The 20,687-nt window shown below is 58.9% G+C and overlaps 1 protein-coding gene across 2 annotated transcripts in view; it reads right to left on the bottom strand.

Annotated features, from left to right (window-relative positions):
• Positions 1 to 238: 238 nt before the first annotated feature.
• Positions 239 to 20,687, bottom strand: part of SCUBE1 (signal peptide, CUB domain and EGF like domain containing 1) — a 131,722-nt gene continuing 111,273 nt past the window's right edge. For both annotated transcript variants that reach the window (XM_082739858.1, XM_082739859.1), the window contains 12 exons: positions 15,070 to 15,189; positions 14,682 to 14,786; positions 13,734 to 13,847; positions 12,803 to 12,940; positions 11,405 to 11,608; positions 8,659 to 8,820; positions 7,186 to 7,353; positions 5,429 to 5,590; positions 4,017 to 4,214; positions 3,185 to 3,337; positions 2,751 to 2,830; positions 239 to 781 (listed from right to left, as the gene is read on the bottom strand). In XM_082739858.1, the coding sequence (XP_082595984.1) occupies positions 629 to 781; positions 2,751 to 2,830; positions 3,185 to 3,337; positions 4,017 to 4,214; positions 5,429 to 5,590; positions 7,186 to 7,353; positions 8,659 to 8,820; positions 11,405 to 11,608; positions 12,803 to 12,940; positions 13,734 to 13,847; positions 14,682 to 14,786; positions 15,070 to 15,189 (1,757 nt within the window). In that variant the 3' untranslated portion in view covers positions 239 to 628. The remainder of the gene's footprint in view (positions 782 to 2,750; positions 2,831 to 3,184; positions 3,338 to 4,016; positions 4,215 to 5,428; positions 5,591 to 7,185; positions 7,354 to 8,658; positions 8,821 to 11,404; positions 11,609 to 12,802; positions 12,941 to 13,733; positions 13,848 to 14,681; positions 14,787 to 15,069; positions 15,190 to 20,687) is intronic.

Below are 20,687 nucleotides of genomic sequence, written 5' to 3'. Positions count from 1 at the left end.
CCGCTAGCAGCTCTTCTCTGTCCCATCACAGAATCCTTAGAGCTCTGCCACGTGGCGCCCGCGTCCCGGACCCACGGCTGGAGGACAGGGGCGGGTGCCTTTGCCGGTGCAGACACTGGCTTATCCACGCTCCCCAGACGCCCTCCCACAGCCCTCCTCCCACAGCCTGGCTTCCTGTCGCAGATGATGCCTCCCAGAGCCTGCCTGCAGACAGAGGCAGTCGCGTCCCCCTCTCTCCTGAGGCGTCAGGCAAGGCCACATGTGACCCCCAAACGTGCTGGCTGCGCGGCGGCACAGAGTGTCCTGGCCCAGGTGGGTCCTAGTGTCGCGCAGGGAGGGTGCCCTCCCGGGACAGGCCGAGCAAGGGAGGGAAGGAGCAGAGCCGCCCCCCAAAAGCAGTGTTTTCCCAGCCGGGCGACCTGAGGAGTGCAGCGGCCCAGGGTCTCCGCCTGGATGTGGTCTCACCCCCACAGGCTGGTCCATGTTTCCGAAGGGCAGACGCTGTGGTGACTTCCCAGGGCAGCGTGGAGGCCCGCAGAGCCGCCTTCTAGCCTCTCCTGTGGAGGGAAGGCGCGCTCCCCTCCCCATCGGAATACCCGGCCATCCCCGAGCAGAGCAGCTGCCGGCATTATTTGTAGGGCCGCAGGAACCGGGAAACTTTGGAGCGCAGCAGCTTGATGAAGGACCGCGGGAACATCTCCTTGGACTCCTGGGCTGTGTACTTGAAGTAGTTCTGGGGGTGCGCCAACACATCGAAGAGGGCCTTGATGAGTTTCTTGTCCTGCAAGACACAGTGAGGCCGGTGGTGAGGCCGAGTCGGGGGCCGGGGTGCAGGCCTCTCTGATGTCTGGGGCCCTGGCGGGGCCTCGGGGGTGTCTGCAAGGATGAGGGAGGAGGAAAAGACTGTGCTGCTGGGCGGGTTTCAGACCCCGGGGACTCTCTTCACCATGCACTGTTTTTTGATTTTCTTTTTTTAATATTTTATTTATTTATTTATTTGACAGACAGAGATCACAAGCAGGCAGAGAGAGAGAGGAGGAAGCAGGCTCCCTGCGGAGCAGAGAGCCCGATGCGGGACTCGATCCCAGGACCCTGAGATCATGACCTGAGCCGAAGGCAGCGGCTTAACCCACTGAGCCACCCAGGCACCCCTGTTTTTTGATTTTTTAAAAAAGATCCATTTATTTTACAGACAGCCCACACGATGGGGGAGGGGCAGAGGGCGAGGAAGAGCAGAGACTCCCCGCTGAGCACAGAGCCCAGCGGCACTGTGGCTTGATCCCATGACCCTGAGATCATGACCTGAGCTGAAACCAAGAGTCGGACCCTTCACCGACGGGGTCATCCAGGTGCCCCATTTTTTGATTTAGAAAAAAAAAAGTTTATTGGTTTTAACTCTTGGTTAAAGAGTTACTATTAGTTACTACTCTAATAGTATTTTATTTAAAAAGAGTTCTGCAAAATAAAAAAACCCAAACCATCGCATTGAAACCAGAGGACACGGAGCGGGGCAGAGGGTTTCGAGGCGGACAGATGGAGGTCGGAAAGCTGGGCCCCTTGTAGAGACGAGCACAAGCTGCGTCCTGAGAGCTGGGAGGGAGCCCGGCCCGCAGCGGAGCTCAGGGCTGGGTGCTGGGAGGGCGCAGCTTCGGGCACCGGCCAGAGGCTGTCTGCATCATGTCCCAGTGTCAGGCGAGATCTCGGGCACATTTGCTGCCCAGCGTCGCTCTGTCCTGGCGCACACTCGCGCTCTCTCACGGGCATGCGCGCCGGCTCGCACCCTCGCCCTTGAGAAACAGCCCCCCCCACCCCCGCCCCGTGAGTTGGGCGCGGGGGCCCATGCTGGGGATGGCAGGTCAGGCAGGAGCTCCAGCGCCTCCTCTGCCTCCAGGGAGGCCGGGGCCCAAATGATCCTAGACCAGAGCTGACGGCAGGACCAACAGGTGCCAAGAGCCAGAGCCACGTGGGACTCTAAGAGCCTGTGATCCGCCCAGAGGAGGGATGCCTATGCTGAGAGCAGGACAGGCGGATGTTCATGGAGGCGAGAGGCCTCAGCCGGGGAGCGGAGGGAGTGTGGAGGTCGGAGAATGGCTTCAGAGGCAGGTGGGGGCCATGCCTAGCCGGGCCTCGCGGGTCAAGGATTTTGTCCTGAGTGACGGATGGATCGATGGAGGGGCCAGCACGAGCCTCCGGCTCCCCCTGCACAGATGGGCTCCAGCTTTGCTCCTGGGGGCAGCAGCATTGGGGCGAACCTCTCTGCTTACAAAGTGCCTACTGCGTGCAGGACCGTGAAGCCCACACTCTGTGAGCCGCCTCTGTTTCTCAGAGGGCTTGCCCAGGGCCCCCCAGCTGGGGCGGGACAGCCAGGGAACCCAACCCCGCCTCAGCCCCGCCACCTCAGCTCCCAGGCTGGGAGTGTCAGCTCCCCAGAGCCTGCCGTATGACAGACATAGAGCCCCTCGATGACAAGGAGGCTCTGCTTCTTAAGGTCACGAGCAAGATGAGGGGACAGGCAGTCCCAAAGGTGGGGGCGGATTCTACCGATTTTAAGCTCCCACCACATCTCACAGATGAGGGAAGTGAGGCTGGCAGCTGGCAAGGAGCCTAAAGGCCAGTCAGAAGGTCCTGGGCTGGACGCCACCAGGGAGCTTGTCTCGGGCCTCCTGGTCTGCAAGGACAGAGGCCCGGAATCATCACAGGCCACCATCCCGGGATCACACGGACCCTTTTCCATAAAGAAGCTCACTCACTTTTAAAATTTCTTGGTGATTCTCTGAGGCGTAGAGCCGTCCATCACGAACGATATCTTCTATCAGTTGCTGGTAGTCCTCTGTGAAACCCACCGGCGAGGAAGAAAGGAAGGTGAAGACACCAGACGCCCCCTGCTTCCCCCTCACCTTCTGCCTCCGCCTCCCCCTGCTCCACATTCAGACTCAGATCTTGGCCACAGGCACTTCTGCCTCTGAACCTCTGTACCCTCCACCCGAATTGTTTTCCTTGAGGCTTGGCTAGCTAGAAACTTCTATTCAACCCTCAAAACCCTGCTTGGGCAGTACAGCACGCTGAAGGCCACAGACACCATTCATGGCTCCTTCGCCTGCACCACCCCCCACCCCGTATGTGTCTGTTGCCTCCGTGTCCGCAGGGCCAGCGTGGGCCGGGCACACAGCGCAGCCACACTGACCGTCGTAGGTGACATAGGGCACTTGGAATCCTTTGCCACTGTTGCCTTCATTGGATTTGAACTGGATCCAGAGCTTCCGGGAGCGGGAGGTGAAGGCGATGGGCCTCTCATAGGTCTGGCAGGTCTCATAGGTGGTGATAGACGCGGGTGATGCTGGGGACAGAGTAGGGGGCCTGAGTGGTTGGTTGATCCACAACCCTGCCCCGGCCCTTGACCTCCTTCTGCAGGCCACGTGCTTCCCCCACCAGGTCAGCCACCCAGTTCCCACGCCCAGTCCCCCAAACAGTCCAACTCTAGGCTCCACCCATGTTACCTCTGCCTCAAAGGCCAGTCCCCACCCTCAACCCCAGTTCCTTCTCATCCTACAGAGCAGGTTTCTGTGCCTCCTCCTCCAGGAAGCCTCCCTGACTGCTCCATCCTCACACTACCATGTTCCTGCTCTGCCCTGGTGAACCCCTGGTCACTGCCCCTCTCTGTCGGGTTGTCACTGTCTTTCTCCGGCCGGCTGCTCCCCCAAACAGGGCTCACGCCCACGCCCAGCACAAGCCAGGGCTGGGGCGGAGGGTCCCAGCTGGGACGTCCCCTCTCCCTGTGAGCAGATGAATAAGGGTGAGCCTGCTGACCCTGGGTGTGTGGGCCTGGCCAAAGGGTGCCCCACCTCCTCACTGCTCCCCGGCAGCCTTCCTGAGGTGTCCTGAAGGCGGGAGAAGCTGACCTCCTAGAGCTCAGCCCTGTGAGCAGACGGTGGGTCAGAGGTGGCTGTGAACCACCCCACCCCCGCAACGGGTGACCCTGGGGGGCCCCTCCGCTGCTCCCCTTCCCCCGTGCGTACCGCTCTTCCTCATGACCAGGACGTCGCCACACTCGTCCTCCACAGGCAGGAAGATCTCAGGGACCACGATGAGGATCCTGCGCTTGGGGGGCGGCGAGATGTGCCACACGCACTCGGCGTTGGCCGGGTAGTCGCCGGGGTAGTTGGGGGACTCGATGTAGCCTGTGTAGTCGCCGAGCTCGCCGCCACAGTGCTGGTCTGTGGGCACCGGGGCCACACGGGCCTGCTCAGGCCTGCTGCACGGGGGACGGGGAGGGCGGGCCCTCGACAGCCCCGTGGCCGCCTCCACTGGCCTCCCCACCAGCTAGCCTGGCCCTGGGCCACTCATCCCACGGGGTCGTCTTCCCGGGGGGCACCCTGGGACAGGCCCGCCCGGTGTCGGCTCCCCTGCCAGCCCTGCTCCTGCAGGTGGTGGTGTGAAAGCTCGGTGAATCCCCCGACTCGCGAACCCCCACCTCCTCTCTCCCTCCCTGCCCTCCATGCTTCCTGAGGGCCTGCCAGGGGCCCAGGGTGGTCACCCTCCCCGCCGAGAGGGAAGGCTCGGGGAGAAGCAGGCAGTACAGTCAGGACAAAGAGACATGCTTCCCTTTGGAGCTAAGCTTTGGAACCCTCAAGAAGCCAAACGCGGCATCTCTGTGAGCTAAAGGTTCCCAGCCTCAACCTTACAAAAGAAGTCACCTTAGGTCTGCAAAGAGAACTGAACCGATCACTAAATATACACAATTTTCTCATGCCTTTTTGTTTATGAAAACCCTCACATCAAAATTCCTGGGAAACTTTTCATGTTTACCTCACCTTCCAGAAGCTTCCCTACTTGCTTTCTCTACTTTTATTCAGGAGGACGTTTCAACCCTGCCTCTGTGGAGCCCCACACTGTGCCTGCTCTTCTGTCCCCAGAGGCCATGAGCCTGCGGGACCCCCTGGGGAACTGGGGCAGCTTCCCGTCTAGGGTTCAGTCCTCGCCATGGGCCTTTGGCCTGTCGCAGACACGACCGGCAGCACAGGGAAAGGGGTAACTGGCTAGAAATTGATTGGGGGAGGGCACAACACTAGAAAATCTGTCCCAGAGGACTCCAAAAAATGAATTAAAAATATCTAAAGTCAAGTCTGTTATGCCCAGATGACCTGCCGGGGTAGCTACTTCCCTGGTCCTCAGCCCCTGAACCGCAGCCCTCCCGCCACGGGCCCGGCTTTCCCCTCCACAGACCCAGAGCCCTGGGCAGACCCGCCGAGCACAGAGACGCCGGGGCGGGGGGTGTCACCTTGTGGACGTGCGGGTGTGCTGGAGCCGGGCGGGGTCCCTGGGGTCCTGTGGGCACTGTGTGGGGTGAGGGCTTGCCCCGGCCCCAACAGCCCGCCCCCCTGCGTCCCGCCCCTTTCCCCCTTCCGGCCGCACGGAGAGCTGTACCTACTTTTGCAGTGTGTGACGTTGGTGGAGCCATCGAAGTCCGTGCTGGTGTTGCCCGGGCAGGTGATGCAGTGGTTCTGGCCAAACTCGGGCTGGTAGGTGCCCACGGGGCAGCGGATGCACCGGTGGGTGGTGGTGTTGTAGTGGTGGCCCGGGGAGCAGTGCACTGTGGGCGGGCGGAGGGTGCCGGTGGGAAAGGGCAGGGGACATTCTCCCCAGCGCCTTCCTGCCCTTGAGGTCTGTCTTGGTGCGAGTTCAAAGCCTTTCTTTACCACCCAGTGGCCGCCCACCACGCACGCCCGGTCCTGTCCACGGCTGTGCGGAGCTTGGGGGCCGCCCGGAGCTGGGCAGTGAGCTCCGTGACAGAGGTCCGCCCGCGAGGGGCATGCGTTCCGGGGCGAGAAATAGGACATGAGCTGTAGTAAGGCCGGGTGTGTGCCGCTCAAGGGGTGGGGGACCTTGCGTGGAGGCTTGAGCCGTGTGGAGCCAGCTGGGAGGCGATCTGGGGAGGGAGCGGGGGGGCCAGAGCGGAGGTCACAGGCCATGGCCGTGAGCTCCTGGGTCCCGGGGTCCTGCTAGGCTTCGCTCTGAGGGAGAAGGGGACCTAGAGCCCCCGCATGGTCCAGGCTGCTGCTCTGGGAGTGAGCTTGGGGGTGAGGGGTGGGGGGGCCGGGCAGCAGTAGCCTGGCTGAGGAGGCAACAGCGGGGTGCCGAGAGGCCATCATTCAGAGCTGCTGGCCGGGGCCGCGGACAGACTGGAGGCGAGGTCAGAGGGAGGGCACTCTGGGGGGTTCCGAGGTCTCCCTGGGCCCCTGGTAGGACAGAGCTGGTGTGAGCTGGGTTGGGGGGCACTGTGTGGCCAAGAGGAGGGGCTCTGGCCATGTGGGATATGACCGGGGCTGTCTCCCAGCAGGAGGGTGTAGTACTGAGTTCAGGACAGACGCGGGGCTGGGGTCACTGGATGCTCTTCCTACCCAGACTCTAGAGTCCGTGCCAGGCCGGGGACCCCAGCACTACCAGCCAAGGGGTGGCTGGGTGAGGCTGAGCGGAGCCTGAGGCCGCGGGGCCGCGGGAGATGCCGGCTGGGAAAAGACGTGGCTCCAGCCTCGATGGGGGCAATGACCGGGCGCGGTGGGGTGAGAGTCTGACCAGGGGAGAGAGGAGGTGTAGACCACACGCTCCTTCTACAAGTTTCACAGCAAGGAGCAGAAATCCTGGCAGGAACTGGAGGAGAGGTGGAGTTTTCTCTTCTAGAAGGGAGGGTTCTGTCTGTCTGTCCCCAAGAATACCAGGGTCAGCGGTGGGAAGCATTGTCCCAAAGGCCCTTGGCAGGGCGGGAGCGTGTGGAAGGGGAGGCAGTGCCATCAGGGGGATTTGGTGACCGTGGAGGGGAACGTGTGGCTGGACAGCAGGGCCCCCACGGGCCTAAAGGGAGGGTGTCCAGGTAAGGTGAGATGGTCCGGCCTTGTCCCACGGCCCCTGCATTTCTTCATCCCCCAAACTGCCCCCCCGCACCAAGAGCCTTTCCTGCGAGTCAGGTTCAAAGTTCTCATGTGCAACCACTGTGTCTGCCTGGCTCCCCCATCGGAGACCCTCGGTGGGCTTGTGTGGTCCCCGCTGCCCCTGTCCCAGGTGTGGCATGGTGCGGGTCCCATGTCTACTGCCGGCAGCTCCGGGCCACCCCTCAGCCCTTGGACATCGGCCACGTGGGAGGTGAGCGGTGCTGAGGGAAAACGTCCCTGCACAGCTCCGGCGACTCACCTTTGGCCTCGCAGTCTTGGAAGGAGACCGTGCCCTCGTGCTTGGTGAGCAGCCCCCCTCCGCAGGGGAAGCAGCCCGTGCGCCCAGGCTCAGGCTGGTACGTGCCCACCGGGCAGGGCTGGCAGGGTCGGAAGCCATCCGGGGAGAAGCAGCCTGGGGAGCACTGGCCTGGAAGTCAGGGGTCATGGCTCAGGCTGGCGGGAGGTCCGGGCGCCTCGGTCCAGACCCTGCTCTCAACCCTCACCGGCCCTGGGGAAGGGGACCATGGCTAGGGGTGGTGCCGGGGGCGGGGTGACTTGGGGGAAAGAGCTGGGCGGTCCCCCACCCGGTCCGGATGCTGCCCGTGTTTCAGGCACTGTGCAGCCTCGGCCAGGCCTGGCTTCACCTCTCCCACTAGCAAGAACAGGTGGCTTTGTGGCTTAGCTGGGACGTGCGGACCCCACATGTACAGGGGAGAGATCAGAGGAGCTGCTCTCCGGGGGGCAGGCCACACTGTTCCCTCCACGTGAGGAACCGCGCTCCAGTCTACAGGGCTGGGCCAGGCAAGGAAGTGTAGGGGGGGTCTGGGAGGTCCCTGATGGCATGGCTGGGACAGAGAGGGGACAACACCCAGCATTAAGTTGGGATGCAGAGGGTGCTTTGGCATTGAGTAAGGGGTGGGCTGGAGACCCTCTTGACCCAGACCCTGAATTCTCTGCTCCTACCAGTGGCCGCTCTCTGCTCTCAGTCACCGGCCCTGCTAAGGGCAGAGACCACAGTCTCGGAGGGCACAGCCAGCTAGCCTGTAGGGACTCGGGGCTGGACTCTAATCCTTTCTGTACCCTGGAGAAAGCTGGCTGGTGGTCCCTACTGTCCCACCCACCCACCCTCACAGGCACACTATTCCCCGTCCATTGTCTTGGGTGGTCCCCACGACGGCCGGGGAAGGGCGGCTGTTGGGTGGGGGTGTGAGCCCATACCGCAGATGTGGTTAAGTGAGGCTGTAAATGGAAAAGCTCTTTGCAAACCAAGCTGTGCTGGGTAAACGGCCAAAGGGCTTCCCAAACCATCTACAGGGCGAACCGTAAAGTTCTTCAGGTGGAGAGCACCGAGGATGATGCGGGCTCCACACCACGTAACACGTCTGGTCAACCGCATCGCACCACGTGCCTCGTTACAGACGATATGCGGGCCCATAAATGACCAGGAGTTTATTAACCGTAACGTCCTTTCCAAACTACGTGCTGCTGTTCTCCAGTGCACTAGGCCCAGCCTGGGGCCTGCTGGCGCACAGATGCTTCGCGGCCCCAGTGGCCACTGTGAGTGTGGCAGCCTGGAAGTCACGCCAGGCTCTGCACATGGCTGAGAGCTTTATGGAATATCACTAGGGATTGGGCTTTGGCTTTGAGGAGCTCAGTAGAGACAGAAGTTGTCGCCGGATCCCCCTACCGCAACCCCCAGCCCCTCCTCCCTCCAGGGGGGACCCGCACTCGCCTCCACACTCGGATACGTTGCGGGCACCAGCCAGGCCGAGCCCATCGCTGCTGGGGCATGGCGTGCAGCTGAGTTGGCCGTCCCCATCCTGGTAGGACCCCGGTGCACATGGCACACACTGGCCGGGCTCTCCGCTGAAGTAGGTGCCAGGTGCGCAGGCCACTGCGGAGGCAAAGTGGAGAGATTGCCGGGGGGCAGAGGCGGGGAGCAGTGGCCGGGCGCTTTGTCTCCTGGTACCTCAAACCCAGGCTTTGTCCTCCCGGATAGGGCACATCCCTCGTCCCTTTGGCTCAGGGATCCCAGAGGGGCCGTGTTAGCAGTGAGGACCCCAGCGCTGGCTTCCGCATGTTTTCCTCCTCTAGGGGTCCCGGAGTCCCTGACGGACTGCGAAGGCTGGGGCAGGGGAAGTAGGGGTTTGGTGCCTTAGAACCCTCAGCAAGTGACGGAGGCGGGGAACCGGCCTGACTGGCTACACGGGGAATGATCTGAGCCCTGAACTAAGTAACGCTAGGCTTGGATTACAGCCCCGTAAAGAAGAGAGGAGTCGCGGAGCCCACACTGATACACACACACTGACATGTAGGTGCTCAGATACATCCGTGGGTGAGGGGGAGGGGAAGCTCCTCCTTACAGAACGCTAATGCACCCGGACAAGGGCCAGCTGGAATAGAGGACACCGTCAGGCAACCAGTGGAGATGTGGCTGCTTTGGCGGGAGCGGTCACTGACTGCGATGGCTGCGGCTGGGCCGAGGATGTCTGACGACGCGGAGCAGTTTTTTGCATAGACTCAGAATTCCACCCCCAGCAAATCGGCCTCAATGGCAAAAGGAAAAGGGAGGGGGAAGGACCTGTGGGGGCCTGGGTCAGTACCCCGCGCCTCCTGACGGGGGCGCTGAAGAGCAGGCATCGAGTGGGGTTTTCCCTCCCAGCGGGTCATGGAAATGGGGGATGCAGCCTCATGAGGGTCATCCTAGGGCGGGAGGACAGGAGAGGCAGGGAAAGAGCCAAGGACTGCTCCACACTGAAGGAATCTGGAGAGACAGGACACTGAACGTGCGGGACAGGGACGCTGGAATGGGCTGTGTGGGCTGGACGCGCTTGGGGCAGCACACAGGGGAACCCGGACGAAGAAACCATGGACGTTTCTTGTTCTGCCTGGCAGTATTTCCGAATGTTTGAAATGATTTAAAAATAAAAAAAAAAACAGAAGAAGGGGGTGCCTGGGTGCCTCAGCCATTAGGCATCTGCCTTCAGCTCGGGTCATGATCCTGGGGTCCTGGGATCGAGCCCCGCATCAGGCTCCCTGCTTGGTGGGAAGCCTGCTTCTCCCGCTCCCACTCTGTCACTCTGTCACTCTGTCTCTGTCAAATAAATAAATAAAAATATCAGAACAGAGCGCCTGGGTGGCTCAGTTGGTTGCACATCCGCCTTTGGCTCTGGTCTGATCTCTCCTGGGATGGAGCTCCACTTGGGGCTCCCTGCTCAGCAGGGGGTCTGCTGCTCCCTCTCCCTCTGCCCCTTTCCCTGGTGTGCATTCTCTCTTGCAAATAAATAAAAAGATAAAATCTTAAAAAAAAAAAATGACATCACAAAGGCCCTGCCCTCCTGCCACGCTCTCTCCACTGCTTCAGCCGGAGCCCCTCCTTTCCTCCACACCCCTAAATCCCACCTCTTCTCCAGCAGCTCCCCGATTAATCTCCTGGCCCAGCCTATGCTTTGTGCCCCAGGTTTGTGGCTCCAGCCATCCTAACCATTCAACGTCTTCACAGGGATGACTCACGGGTGTGAGCTAGTGAGCACAGACTCTCTGTCTCCTCCAGCCGCGCCTTCCCCAGGTTCCCCAGATCAGAGCATGATGTCGCTTCTGCCCCGTGGCCCTTGGGGGCTGCCCTCGAAGCCTCCTTCCTCCCAGCCACCCCTCCAAAGTGCTCTCTCTGTCTTGTTCCTTCTTGTCCTGCTGCGAGCCCCCACTCCCCGTTCAAGGCTCTACCAACTCCCTTCCCTGGTCTTTGCTCGTGGAAGCTTCCCCTGATGAGAGAGCGATAATGTTCCTCTGCTTGGAAGCTTCCCGTGGCTTCCACTGCACCAGAGAAGCACCGTGGCCCTGCGGTAAGGCCCTGAGGTGGCTGTGCGTGTGGGTGTGGGTATGCCTGCCTGCTGGCTGCCTTCCTTCCCTGGTACACGTGAACCCCAGCAGAGCAAGGGCTCCGTCCATTCTCCTGTAGGCAGCCACCGCGGCTATCTCTCGACCCATCCGCTCAACAGTCCCCGGCCTCCCGGGCCTGGACACAGGCTGGGTGCCCCGCCTGAGCTCCTGCCGTGGGCCCGGCCTCATCTGCTTCCTGGCAGCCTGTGCTTACCCCGGGGGCCCTCAGCCTCTGCCCTCAGCTTGCATGCTGCCTCTGCTGGGAAGCCCTCTCTAGCCACAGAGACTGGCCCCCGCGCCCCTTCTGCTCCCCTGCTGCTGCGGAGCTGGCCCACGCTCTCCGTGTCCTGCCCGGCCTCAGCACCATGGCGAGGATTTTGCATGCCAGCGTTAGCCCAGCAAGAGCCTTGCCCAGGCACGGCACCGGGCAAGCGCTCTTCCAAGGACAGCGTCATGATGAGCATGGGACTGCTTCGGTCTGGCAAGCTTTTGTCTCGCTGTCCCCTCCCAGTGTGTCTGTCGCCCCGGGCCCCCCGTGGGAGGAAGGGCAGAGAAGGCTTGCCGAGTGGGCATCCCAGTGGCCACGGGCAGGGACGCACCGCATTTCCCGTCCTGTAACACCTGGCCTGTGCCGCACGCCCCCTGGCCCTCCAGGGCCTTGGCCGGCCACTGGGCCATCGCGTACTCTGTGCCTGCGACCTGGACGGAGAAGTGCTGCCGGCCGACGGACTTGCGCAGAGTCTTGATGGCGGCCTGCAGGCTCTGCTCGGCTCGCTTCCGCAGGCAGTCCGCCTCGCAGGTGTCTGCAGGGGCAGGAGGGACAGTGACTCGCAACCGCGGAGCGGCCTCTTCCCTGACCTTCCCCCGCCCTGCCGCCAGGCCTCTGCTCCCAGCACGGTTCACGCAGCAGCTGGGGGCCGAGGCACCACTGTGGCATCCATCCGACAGAGGCGGAGACTGAGGGCCCAGGAGGGGCGACCTGCTCAAGGGGACACCGCAGGTCGGAGGAGTAACTGGGGCTCTGCCATGGCAATACGTCACCTCCCCCGGACATAGCTCATGGGACATAGCTCCTCCATGCCCCCCCAACACCCTCGAGGCTTTCACCGCTCCCAGGATAATGCCCAGCTTTCTGGCCTTGACTCCAAGGCCCCTGGTAGTGGAGCCCTTGCCCGCCTTGCTAGGCCTCACCCCCAGCACTGACACCCACTGCGAACTCCACTTTCTAGCCGCTCTGTCTGGCTCACCGTCTCCTGGGCACATCTCATTCCCTCTGACCTCCATGCCTTTCCCTATTCCATTCCCTCTGTCTGAATGCCATTCCCTGCCACCTCCTCCACTTGGTGAACTTTAAGTCCTGATTCAAACGGTGCCTCTTCTGGGAAGACTTCCTGGGCCCCTCTCTTGGGGAGACCGCTCAGTTGCATGTCCTGTTTGCTCTCATGCCCCCAGGGTGTCCCTTAGCACTGGGTAGTTTGTGGGTCGGTCTGCCTCCCTGTGGCTGGGAGTGCTGCCAGCGCGAGGGCCCTTGTCTGGTTCCCTCTTTCTGCAGTGCCCAGGGCTCAGCACACACAGCACGGGTCCGTGTACAGATCTCAATTCCTCTGTCACAACTCAACTCTCATTTACAGCCAAGAGGAATGCACCGATATGAAACACAAGCCAGCATTACAAGCCCCCTTCTGGAGCCTGGGAAAGACAGGCCCTTGTCTCAGTTGTTCCAGAAACTCTATAGGCATGAACCTTTCCAGGCCCCAGTGAGGGTGTGACGGGGTGGAGAGAGGACTTGTGGCTGTCACCATGGGCCCCTGAGCCCTGTCCCTCTCATTGCCCTGGGATTCCTATTCCATCCTGGGTGACCCGGCGCCTCCCTCCCCTGCCTCCTGGCCTCTGCCTCCAGTGGCCGCAGCTCAGGTTGTCACCAGCTTCAAACCGGGCAGACCCTGCTGGCCCTCCCGGCCCCTGCCCTCCCCGAGGCCGTCGAGCGCCTCACGCACCTGACGCCTCTTCCGTCTTCATCTCCACCTCGAACTCCGCTGTGATGTGGGTCACCTCCTTGGATGGGGATTTTTTGCCACGGCGCCTCTTCTTAGAGGAGTCACATTTGAGGGTCACAAAGGTCAGGTGGCAGTTTTCTGGACAAAGAAGGGACCACTATGGCAAAGGTGGCACAGGGCAGGAAGCAGGGTCCTCTGGAGCCCTGTGCACAGATCACCAGCAGCGAGGCTTCTGCGTTGTCTAACAGTCTGCGGTGCAGAGGGGAAACCAAGGCCAGAGGCCAGGCTGGCTCGAGGTCTCGCAAGGGGCTGGTGGCTGAGCCAGGCCTTGCACCAGCCATCTGAGCCCCTCACACTGCTGCCCACGGAGGCACTCGTGCATACTTGCTCAGTGACGCTGTGCAGCTCGGCTCCATGGGGCTGGGCGCAGGTTGGGTCTGCCTGAGGGCTGCACTCTGTTAGCTTTGGGGAGGAATCAATCCTAAGGTGTTCAGGAATCTGCATGGAAGCAGCTGGGACGCTCTTCTCCTGGGCTCTTCTCACCAAGCTTTCCCCTGGAAAGCCTGGAACGCCCTTCTAGGCCTCCCTCGTTCAAGAATGTGCTACCACGTGAGGCCTGGGAGGCCTTCTGGACAGTTGGGCTGCACACCAACACTGCCCTGGGGAGCTCAACTAACCCCGGGTGAGATAGGGACCGTGGGCCCCAGGAATGCTGCGGGACCCAGATTTTCCACTCAAACGCGGCCCTGGGACACCACCACTGTCTACAGTGCTCCAGGCCTGGCTCCTGGGGCTTAGGGACCATGACTGTGGGGACGAAGCGAGGTCCCCATCCTTGGAACCCAGCCCCGCTGGACCCTGGGCTCCCAGCTCTCAGGCGCGGGGACCCCTTCGCCCTTGGTGCGGCCTGGCGCCGAGGCAGCCCACTCACCCGGCAGCAACTGCCTCCGGGCCTCCTTTGCCGGCTCCCTGCTGTGGGGTCGGAGGTGGCACTTGGCGTCTCGGATCTTGAAGCGGGCCTTCTGCCTGATGGCGGCAGGTGCACCTGGGGAAAGCCCAAATCCCCCCAGGTGTCTGGTGGGCAGGGAGGGGGTAGGGCCGGGGGCGACGTTGGAAGTGCCTGAGCAGGAGGGGGCGGCTAGTGGGACCAAGTCACTGGGGGCTGGAGGAAACCCGCTGCCTCTTTACTCTCCCTGCCAGGCCTGAAAAAGGTGCGGGCAGGGATGCTGAAGCCACGCTCAAGCGGGGGCCGGCCGGCCGGCGGTCTTCTGAGGAGGAGGAAAGGCAGGCCTCCCAACACCTCCCCCACTGCCCTGGACAGTTCCTGTGGCTCCTGCTGTTAGGAAAGGGGCAGAACAGAAGAGAGGGGGAAGCAAGGAAGGGAAGGGGCTTTGCAATAGGACAGACGCCCCGAACTGCTGATTCTTTCCAAGAGCAAACCCCAGCTGCCTAGATAAAGAACCCGACCATGGCAGACCTCAGCGTCACGTCCCATTACACGCCCACAGATGCCCCCGTGACATCGAATTCGACTTCCGGAATAGGCAAAGCTGCCAAAGACACGCCCGCAGGCAGGGGAGCTGGCGCTGTGTGGACCAGGACCCGGCTGCTGGGGCCTGAAGGGCACAGGTCTTCTGGGCCCTCAGGGTCACAGTGGAGGCGACTCGCTTCACTGGAACGGAGCTGGAGACCCGAGGAGTCCTAGCATGTCAGAGTCACCAAAGACCGGGAGTGTGGCCCAGGGGTCCCGGGCCTGCTCTCAGCTCACCAGCACCCCGGACGCTTCCCTAGGCAGTGTCCCTCCCCATCATCCCGCTCGGAGGTGGGCTGCAAGGTCCGGGGTGCAGTGGGCGCCAGCGGCGCAGACAAGCGGAGCTACCTGAGCAGCTGCGCCCCACGCCGGAGCCGGTGTCGTTGTGCTTTGGCGGCGTCTTGCCCTGGAGACCCGGGATGCCGCAGCTCAGGCTGTAGCTGTTCTCCGAGTCTGCAGAGAGGCCGGGGGAGAGATGGAGGCCTCAGATCCTGGAAGCCTCAGAGGGGTCACTGTGGGAGGGAACGAGGCCCCCGCACTGTGGAGAGGACTGCTCGGGTCCACAGGGAACCGGACAGTGGGCCAGGGTCTCTCAGTGATCAGGGCCGGGGGGCCTCGTTCCTAGGTTGGGCTCCTTCCTGGAGAATGGCAGGGAGCAGGGGGTGGACCCCAGGGAAGGAAGGCTCCCCCCCGCACCCCACTCCCTCATCCCTTCCCGGGGTCGGCCTCAGGTTACCTGGCACGAAGAGTGAGTGGGCTGGGCAGGAAAGGGAGCAGCTCTCCACACCGCCCACCTTGCTGCAGGACAGCTGGGGCCAGGGGGAGGCTTTGGCACGAGAAAGGCATTTGCCTGTGTCTGAGGAGGGGAAAGACATGAGAGGGCTGGAGGGGGCCAGGGTGGAAGCTTCTAGAAGCCCTGCCCCTGAGTGTGAACCATGGGGGACTCCTGCCACATCCCCACTTTGTGACCAGATTCGGGGGGGGAAGGGGCTAGGAGATGGAGGGGTCCACGTGTACTTGGATGTGTGGGGATGCTGGGCCCAGAAAGCTGGCTTGTTCCCTCCTCCCTCTGACCAGCCCAGGCTGTCTGTGAGCAAGCTCGGGCCACAGGCCCAGGCCAGAGGGCAGGGCTGGATTCTCCAGAGCAGGGCCATGCCCCTCTGGGTAAGGGAGCAGGTGGAAATGACATGGGGTTCTTGGCAGTGACCAAGCTCTGAGTATGTGAGGGTCACTGGGAGCCCCTCCTTGGGGCAGTCACTGACACCCATTAGGTGTCCGGAGAGATCCCAAACTAAGTTCTTCAGAGTTTCATAGGTGTTTTTTATTTATTTACTTACTTATAAAAATATTTTATTATTTGGCAGGCAGAGGGAGATGCAGACTCCCCGCTGAGCCCGACTCGGGGCTCGATCCCAGGACCCTGGGATCATGACCTGAGCCGAAGGCAGACGCTTAACCGAATGAGCCACCCAGGCGCCCTTCTCCGGTGTTTTTGACTCTTTTGAGGACTGACAGGTCTATAGCCCCGGTGAACTCAGAACTGATTTCTCTCCCGTCTGGCTGGTCAGGGACAACTGACTGCAAAGGGCATGCCGCCGGAAGCATCCCCCGGAGGCTGTCGTCAATGGTCACGTCGCTTTTGGGAGCAGGCTGAAGCAGGGGACTCAGCCAGAAAAACAAAATGAAGTGGGAAATTGTCAATGTGGGTGATTTTCAACATGTGGCTTGACATCTTCAAGGAATCTTAGAAAGTTAACAATCTAGAAACGAAAACAAATTCGCAGCCCTCCAGATAAAACAGCTGGCCCCCAAGTAGATATAAGGCCGAGAGTCCTCTGTTCCCAAAGAATCAGGAAGTTTCAAGTAAAACCACCTGCAGATAATGCAAGACACAAAGGCCACGGGAAGAACCAATGTTCCCGCTGGTTGAGAAGCAGGAGAAACATCTCTAAGCTTCCAAGGGAGACCTAAGCCCCCAGGACCTTCCCTGAACTTTCTCCAGATTCCTAAAGGGAATTGACAGTGAGAGCTGGCAGCTCTGCTTTCTGGCGCCAGTGGGGGCCACTCATGGGGGAGCCAAACCAGCCCAACCCTGAGCATCCTGGGGGCTCTTGCTGGGGGCTCTCACTGGGACCCCCCAAGGACACAAAGCACTGATAGCTCTGGCCCCAGACCATTTCTCAGAGTTGGGTTTGCCTTGAAAAGCTTCGAGGGATGAGGAACATCTCCTCCTAGAGAAAGAGCCCACTGGCTGTGTTCACTATAGAAGTGGTGAGTTTCCCAGGCTGGGTGGCCCTCAGCTGTGATGTAATTTCTCTGCTTGCATGGCATCGAGGGGACACAGGGGACTCGGGGGTAGGGCAGGGGGACCCACACAAATGTGCTCTCTACCCTGATCGCTGTGCTGAGTACTGATGTCCTTTGTCTCTGGCCCTGGGGTTCCGGGATGTCCCACGCATCTGGGAAACAGCAGCAGGCCAGCTGGCGAGCTGCATGTAGGCGACATTTCTGACCCCACCGTGTGTACGCACTGATCTCATCACCGCCCAAAACCAAAGTCCAGAGAAAAGTTTAAAGTCACCTAACAAGCCAGAGGGAAGGCAAACTGACAGACAATAAGAAAAAAAAATCATTTGCCTTAAAGTAAAAATGCCTGGTTGTGGGAGAACATGAATGGAGATAGAAGAAGCAGCTCTGAACGCAGACAGGGAGTGGCAGAAGGCTGGGGACCATGACCTTGATTGGCTCTGGTTTACTAAAACAACTGAGGCAGGGGACACTCTGGACAAGCCTTGGTTCTTCCCCAAGTTCCAACATGTAACTGCTCCTTGGGAGCTGTTATGGGAAGACAGCCCTCTCTTCCGTGGATCAAAGCCCCTACCCATGTCGTGTGGCACGGTTTCCTCTGCAAATGGACCCACCAGCTAAAATACGACTCCAAATAAATACACCTGAAATAGACCTGTGAGATTATTTCTAGAAGTCCCCGAAAATTCTCCTACACATGATTCAATTTCTAGTGGGTAGGAGTCTTCATATGCATATCACGTATGATTCAAAACAGGATCCCTGGGGCAAAGTTTCCACAGCATCGGCAGAACAAATGGAACAGGGCTCCAGAAGAGTCCAGACTGTCATAACTTTTTTTTTTTTTTGGTATGAATACGCCAAAGTTAGGTCATGCTCTCAGGATACAAGCTCAACAACATGGCAAACATCCATGATCAAGGCTTGTCCCCCCTTGCCTCAGGGCAAGGCCTTGGCTAGGGTAGTTGGAGCATCTTCAGATCTTGTCCTAGAATCACCTTTAATCCGAGGGTACCATGTGCAGAATGATCCCCACTGTGAACTGAGAGCACCCAGCATTTCTTCTGCTTGTCATTGAACTAATTATGGTATCTGGTTCCTTTATCCTTCTCACATTACCGCCGGGCAACTCCTACCCTTCCTGATGGAGAAACTCATCTCTCTGTGTCTGTACTTCAGACGTGCTCGTATCCAAAACAGATCTTTTGGACATTCCACACCAAGCCCTGACTCAATTGTCGATTGATGGCACATATCTTAAAAATGAAGAGACTTATAAATTCATGTGGAAACTCAAGATAAGTCCAAAAATAGCCAGATCAATCCTGAGCATAAAAAACTACGCTGGAAGGCTCTTGCTTTGTGACTTAAATACTCACTGTAAAGCTACGTTAATCAAGACAGGGGGATATGGGCATCAGGACAAGTGGATCAAAGGAAAAGAGAGCCCAGAAATAAACTCACATATTTATGGCCGATGGATTTCAAGAGGATGGCAGGATAATTCAACAGGGAAAAAGAATGGTGCTTTCAACAAATGGCACGGGCAAAACAATGAAGGTGGACCCCTGTCTCACACCATATACAAATTAATTTGCAACGGATCAAAAGTATAAGAGCTAAAGTGTAAGTCTCCCTAAGTATCAGACCTAAAACTCTTATAAAGTTCTCAGAAGAAAACAGCTGTAAATCTTTGCGACCCTGGATTAGGCAGTGGTTTCTTTCTTTCTTTTTTCTTTTTTAAAGAATTTATTTATTTATTTGACAGAGAGAGATCACAAGTAGGCAGAGAGGCAGGCAGAGAGAGAGGAAGGGAAGCAGGCTCCCTGCTGAGCAGAGAGCCCGATGTGGGGCTCGATCCCAGGACCCTGAGACCATGACCTGAGCTGAAGGCAGAGGCTTCACCCACTGAGCAATCCAGGTGCCCCTAGGCAGTTGTTTCTTAAAAATGACACCCAAACCACAAGCAGCCAAACAAAAAAAATTGGTAAATTGGACTTTATGAGGATTAAAAGCCTTTAGGCTTCAAAAGACACCATCAAGAAAATGAAAAGGACAGCTCATAGAATGGGGAAAATCCCCTGCAAATTATATATCCAGTAAAAAACCTGTGTCTAGAGCATATGAAGAACTTTAAGAACTTTTATAACTAAATAATAAAAACAGGTAACACAATTAAAAAAATAGGCAATAGATCTGAATAGATATTTCCTGAAAGAAGATCTACAGGCACAGGGGAAGGTACTCAACACCACTGGCCGTCAGGGAAATACAAACCCAAACCACCGTGAGAACCCATTTCATATCCCCCACGATGGCCGTAATCCGAAAGTCAGAAAACAGCAAGGGTGAGCTTGGACGTGGAGAAATCCCACATGGCTGGCGGGACATCAAAGGGCACAGGCTCTTTGGAAAAGCGCACGGTTCCTCAAAAGTGAAACCCAGCATAAGTGCACGACCCAGCAACTGCACCTGGCGCACACCCGAGCAAACGGCACCTAATGGGACCGTTCACAGCATCATTCTTCATGATGTGCCTCAAGCTGGAAACCCACGTGTCCATCAACCGATGAGCAGACAACCAAGATGTGGTGTAAGCAGACAGCGGGCTATCATTTGGCTGTCAAGAGGAATGAAGCAGTGACATGCACTCTGACATGGGGGACCCTTGAAAATACAACACTAAATGGAATAATAAGGCCCCATGTTGTATGAGTCCACTTACGCCAAGTGTCCAGAACAGGGAAATCTACGGAGACGAGGTAGATGACGGTTGCCTAAGGTGGGGGTAGAGGGAGAATGAGGAGTGACTGCTATGGGCTTAGGGTTTCTTCCTGGAGTAACGAAAATGCTCTAAAATTCATTGTGGTCGCACAGTTCTGGGATTATATGAAACACCACCAAACTGCACATGAGGGGGTAGGTGTAGGGCATGTGAATTACAGCTCAGTGAAGCCACTACTAAAAACAAAAAACAAAAGGAGGCAGGACAACACTCGGTTGGATTTACAAGAGCTGTCCAAGCTGGAATCAAGCCACCCTGACTGGCTGAACCTCTGACCATCTCTAGGGCACGCTCCATTGCTCAAGATCAAGGGTAGCTTTGTGTACCGACCACTGTAGCGTTCAACTTAGTGGTGGTCTGGAAATGGGAGGTTTCTGCCCATAACGGCGGCTCAGAGGCCACAGCACGAGGGATGGAAGTCAGAGGCCCTGTTTCCTGGATCATCACGCTGTGTGGGCTGCTCTGACCGTGATCCCTAGGCAAGGACTTCCGACAGCACAGAGAGGCGTGAGGATTCCGCCGAAGACCCACTGCATTTGCCTTCCTACTCTGAGGAGGAGCCAAGGGGAGCAGTCGCGGTACAAGCCCCCTGAGGATGGTATCCCAGTGAAGCCAGGACGGGCCCCCTGGACCCACCAGACCACCTCACGTGGGCGTGCGCGAATGTTTCCTTTAGACAACTCATCCTGGGGGTGGGAGACAAGCCGTCTGGTGTCAGACGATGGGGTGAGACTCTCCCAGGCCAGCAGAGGAGATGAGCGGTTCAAGGCTCGCTTGTAGTCAGCAGAACCCTGGGTACCGTGTAAAGACCAGAACAAACCCTAAGGGACCCTTTGGGTATCTCCAGATGGATTTTTTTTTTTTAAAGATTTTATTTATTTATTTGACAGGCAGAGATCACAAATAGACAGAGAGGCAGGCAGAGAGAGAGAGAGGGAAGCAGATTTCCCGCTGAGCAGAGAGCCCGATGCGGGCTCGATCCCAGGATCCTGAGATCATGACCTGAGCTGAAGGCAGAGGCTTCACCCACTGAACCACCCAGGTGTCCCTCCAGATGGATTTTATGGGTGATAAATTGTGCACTCATAATAGCACATTTACTTTCTGGGTGAATCGAAGCAGTCACTTGGAAAAAATGCTGCGCGTATAGGAGCTAAACTACTACGAGGTCTTGTATCCCTTATCTGGGATGGCTCAACTTACTTAGTCACATGCAGCACCTTTTACTGGGAAGGCTACTCATAGATCACTCAGAGTTCCAC

This window comes from Mustela nivalis, assembly GCF_964662115.1.
Source record: "Mustela nivalis genome assembly, chromosome: 7".
Taxonomy (NCBI): Eukaryota; Metazoa; Chordata; class Mammalia; order Carnivora; family Mustelidae; genus Mustela; species Mustela nivalis.
The sequence above is the reverse complement of the archived record's forward strand: the minus strand, read 5'-3'. Positions and strand labels throughout refer to the sequence as shown.